Below are 4,012 nucleotides of genomic sequence, written 5' to 3' on the forward strand. Positions count from 1 at the left end.
AGAAGCTTAGCGGCGGTCAGGTGACTTTACTTCCGCAATGACATAAAAGCATCTGTGTCTGCCATAATAAAAGCCCTGGTGTCCCTAAATAACCTTTATACTTTCGGTACTGAAAAATAGACAAAGAGACATGCTGACAGACAGATATACTGTATAGAGTGTTGAATCAAAACAAAATTGGTGTCAAAAGGTTTAAAAAGTGTAACATTAATACCACTGGGTAGTGTGAACACGTATAACATACAAATGACCCTTAACATGTAACAATGATGTTACATTTGATATAATGGATATTAACACTGACGATTTTGCAGTTTAGATGGATGGATGGATGGATGGATGGATGGATAGATAGATAGATAGATAGATAGATAGATAGATAGATAGATAGATAGATAGATAGATAGATAGATAGATAGATAGATAGATAGATAGATAGATAGAACGTAGGTGAAACCAAAAGTTACAGCTCTGTCTATATTAAAGTCCCCGAGTCGCATCACTAAATATTTGTTTACAAAATTAGTACTTTTCAGGTTAAACCGGTTCTATATTTATCATCATGAAAAGAAAGCACCTGAAGCAAACATAATACACACCCTCTTTATGACAATAAGGAAGTTGGGCTGCATTTAAGCTGTACAACCTAAGTGAAGATATCAGAAGAGACTAGACTGCCAGTAGACTGACAGACAGACTAAACAGCAGACGATTTGGACATGTCCACTTCAGAGGAAGAGTGTCCTGTATGCAGGGAAAACATACAGAATCCTTCTCAACCATCTTCATGCTGTGGAAAAGTGTAAGTGTGGCTTATATTTGGCATAGATGGGGATTTTGGTGACTTCATGTGGAGACTTTACAAACTGACAAACTTGTGGATCAAACTTGTAGGCATTTAACATAATTTAACATATGCTAATGCATAGTTTACAATATTATACAGTACTGCCTTGTATAAAAATGTGTAGTTGTAAAATATATTTGATAAGTGATTGTAAATCAAACTCATTCAATAAATCAAATTTTCTCCAAAAAGTGCTTTTGTAGTTGGAAACAGCTTTTATGTTGGACATTTATTTTATTTGTTTGTTTTTTCCATGTGCTATACATTCGCAGCCTCTCCTTATTCACAAGTACATATCATTTCTGATAAATAACCTGAGCATTTGCTGGCAGCAAAAAGCGAAAGTATTTCTAAAGGGAAATTCCATCACATGGTTGGTTGACAACGATTACCAGCCTTGCCAGCCAATCTTTTATCTTCATGTTGATAGGAGTTGATTATTTTATGCTCTCTCACAAGTACATTTGTCTCTCTTTGTACTTTCAGAATTTGCCAGCGATGCCTCAGTCAGTCTTTTCGATACAGGGCTCATTGTCCACACTGCAGAAGCTCAGTAGGCAACCGTGATTATGCAAATAATCCATTCATAGTAAGTAAAAACCTAGTTAAGTGAGTAATAAATATCAGTCTCTGTGAGTGGAGGTCATCAAGCATCGCATGCTTATGTATATTTTTTGTTTCAGCCTCCTGGTAGGAGGAGGCATGTGCACCCAATCCTGCCAGGGGATTTTAATTCAAGAAGACCTGTTGGTGCAAACATACATACGTAAGTCCCAGGCCAGTTTCATTATTTAGTGTATTTTCTGTCAAATGCTAAAGAATTCATAATTTCTTTTAAACCAACAGCCTCTTCGGCCAACTTCGAGATTCACTGGGACAACAGGCAGACACTGCTGCTCAAGCCAGTCCACCCAATCAGGCTGCAGTGCCACCCACCCCACAGAATCAAGCCCCTTCCCCTTTAATTTCCTCTGCACGGCCCGTTCCTATGCCTCGCATCAGAGCTCCACTTGCAAATCTAATTGCTGCCCCACAACCTGCACCCATTACTGTTGCCCCAAGTGGTCTTATCCAAGTCCTCCCGCCACCTGCCCAAGCTCCACTGCCGCTAAACCCCACCCCATCCCAGGATAATGTGCAGGCTCCAATGGATGAATGGTAAGTACCATCAAGAGGATAATTATTTGATTGATATTATGGTTTGGATAACTCATATTTTGTTTCACTCACAGGCCATGGCAAACGGAGATCACTCTAATGGAGATTAATCCACAACCACAGGGGTGAGGACATCTGTTTATTCACTTCTGTTCACGAACACACTACATTGCCAAAAGCTTGCAGAAAACTCCTTTTAATTAACATGCTTGGTTATTCCAGTAGTTCAACAAATCCTAATCATAAGGCACACAATGACGGGGGTTTTCAATCTTTTAGATGCCATGCACAGACCCCCAAATAGGATCATTCTTAGGACTCCCATCCTAAAATTTAAAAGGCAGCTAAAATATCAGCTATATATTTTCATATATGTGTACCTGGACCACAAAACCAGTCATAAGTCGCACAGGTATATTTGCAGCAATAGCCAAAAATACATTGTATGGGTCAAAATTATCGATTTTTCTTTTATGCCAAAAATCATTAGGATATTAAATAAAGATCATGTTCCATGAAGATATTTTGTAAATGACCTACTGGGAATATATTAAAACTTAATTTTTGATTAGTAATATGCATTGCTAAAGACTTCATTTGGACAACTTTAAAGGCGATATTCTTAATATTTGATTTTTTTGCACTCTCAGATTCCAGATTTTCAAATAGTTATATCTTGGCCAAATATTGTCTTATCCTAAAAAAAAAACATACATTAATGGAAAGCGTATTTATTAATAAATCTTAAATCTGAATAAAAAAAACTGACCCTTAAGACTGGTTTTGTGGTCCAGGGTCACATATAATGTATATAGCAATCATATATAATATATCCAATCCAAATACTTTCATACTTGTTTACTTTAATCATTTTTATTATTTATTTTAATATATTTGTATTTATTTTTAAATTTAATTATTTATTTATTTTAATCTTCTATTATTATTTATTTATTTATTTCAGTATTCATTTATTTATTTAAATATTTTTTATTATTTATTTATTTGTTTTTCTCTAAAATTTACACGGATCCCTTATTACCCCCGTTGCGTTCCCCTGAAAACCCCTGTTCTAGATGACTGTACCTGGACAACAGCTTGGAAAACCCCTTACTGTGCACAAAGTGAAAATGAAAATGACATTATTTTACTACATCTCTTGCTAAACTGGTGCTTACAACACTTTCATCTCATTTTTCTTGTCCACAAGCTTTTGTCCAAAATATAGTGTACAATCCCATGATATAATGCACCATTTACACAATCCAAAAATGTCGCTATTTCAAAATAGTATTTATTTATGTTGGCATATCTTTTTAGAAAGATAATCAATAAGATCATTATTAAAAATAAAGGTACTTTATTGGCATCTATGCTACATATAGAACCTTTCAAATTCCATTGCACAAAAGGTTCTTTATAGTGAAAAAAGGGTTCTTCAGATTATTTGGGGAACCCAAAATGATGCAAAATAAGGATCTTTAAAAAAGCATAATATGACCCCTTTAACGTTAGGTGGCTCCAAGTTGGTCCGTTCCAACTTCTGCTTCGTCTTCGAGCTGCCTCAAGTCATACGATGCCAGTTTTTTCCCGACTGTGTCATGACTTGGGTAAGTAACATTGCTGTTTTATGCATATTAAGTAAAAGTATTTAGATTAGGATTAAGGATATATAATTTAATTTATTTGCTTATAATATGTTCATTTTGTACAATTGTGTGGGTGCCTTTGAGTTTTGATAAGGTAATTGAAGTTCTAAATGTATTAAGAAAAAAAAAGTTAAAACAAATTTAACAATATAAGTTAAGGTTGTGTGTTTTCGTCCCAAAGATGCATTTTCTTCATTTAACTTTATTTACATTTATTTGCTTGTTAAATGCGAAGTATTTGTGTAGCTTATGTTTGCTAAGTGTACTATAAATCTGTATCTGTAGGTTTTAAAAATGCAAATAATTTAAGAGATATTTTAAAGCTTAAAATCATAGTTGGTTTTAAAAATTTGATATT

The 4,012-nt window shown here is 34.5% G+C and overlaps 1 protein-coding gene across 1 annotated transcript in view; it reads left to right on the forward strand.

Annotated features, from left to right (window-relative positions):
- Positions 1-681: 681 nt before the first annotated feature.
- LOC107588919 (homeobox protein Hox-B4-like) overlaps positions 682-4,012 on the forward strand; it is a 4,417-nt gene continuing 1,086 nt past the window's right edge. Inside the window, exons 1-5 of the mRNA XM_016277171.1 lie at positions 682-802; positions 1,334-1,436; positions 1,531-1,613; positions 1,694-2,005; positions 2,080-2,130. Coding sequence (XP_016132657.1) covers positions 720-802; positions 1,334-1,436; positions 1,531-1,613; positions 1,694-2,005; positions 2,080-2,130 — 632 coding nt within the window. The 5' untranslated portion in view covers positions 682-719. The remainder of the gene's footprint in view (positions 803-1,333; positions 1,437-1,530; positions 1,614-1,693; positions 2,006-2,079; positions 2,131-4,012) is intronic.

Source organism: Sinocyclocheilus grahami, unplaced genomic scaffold, assembly GCF_001515645.1.
Source record: "Sinocyclocheilus grahami isolate Dianchi unplaced genomic scaffold, SAMN03320097.WGS_v1.1 scaffold109.1, whole genome shotgun sequence".
Taxonomy (NCBI): domain Eukaryota; kingdom Metazoa; phylum Chordata; class Actinopteri; order Cypriniformes; family Cyprinidae; genus Sinocyclocheilus; species Sinocyclocheilus grahami.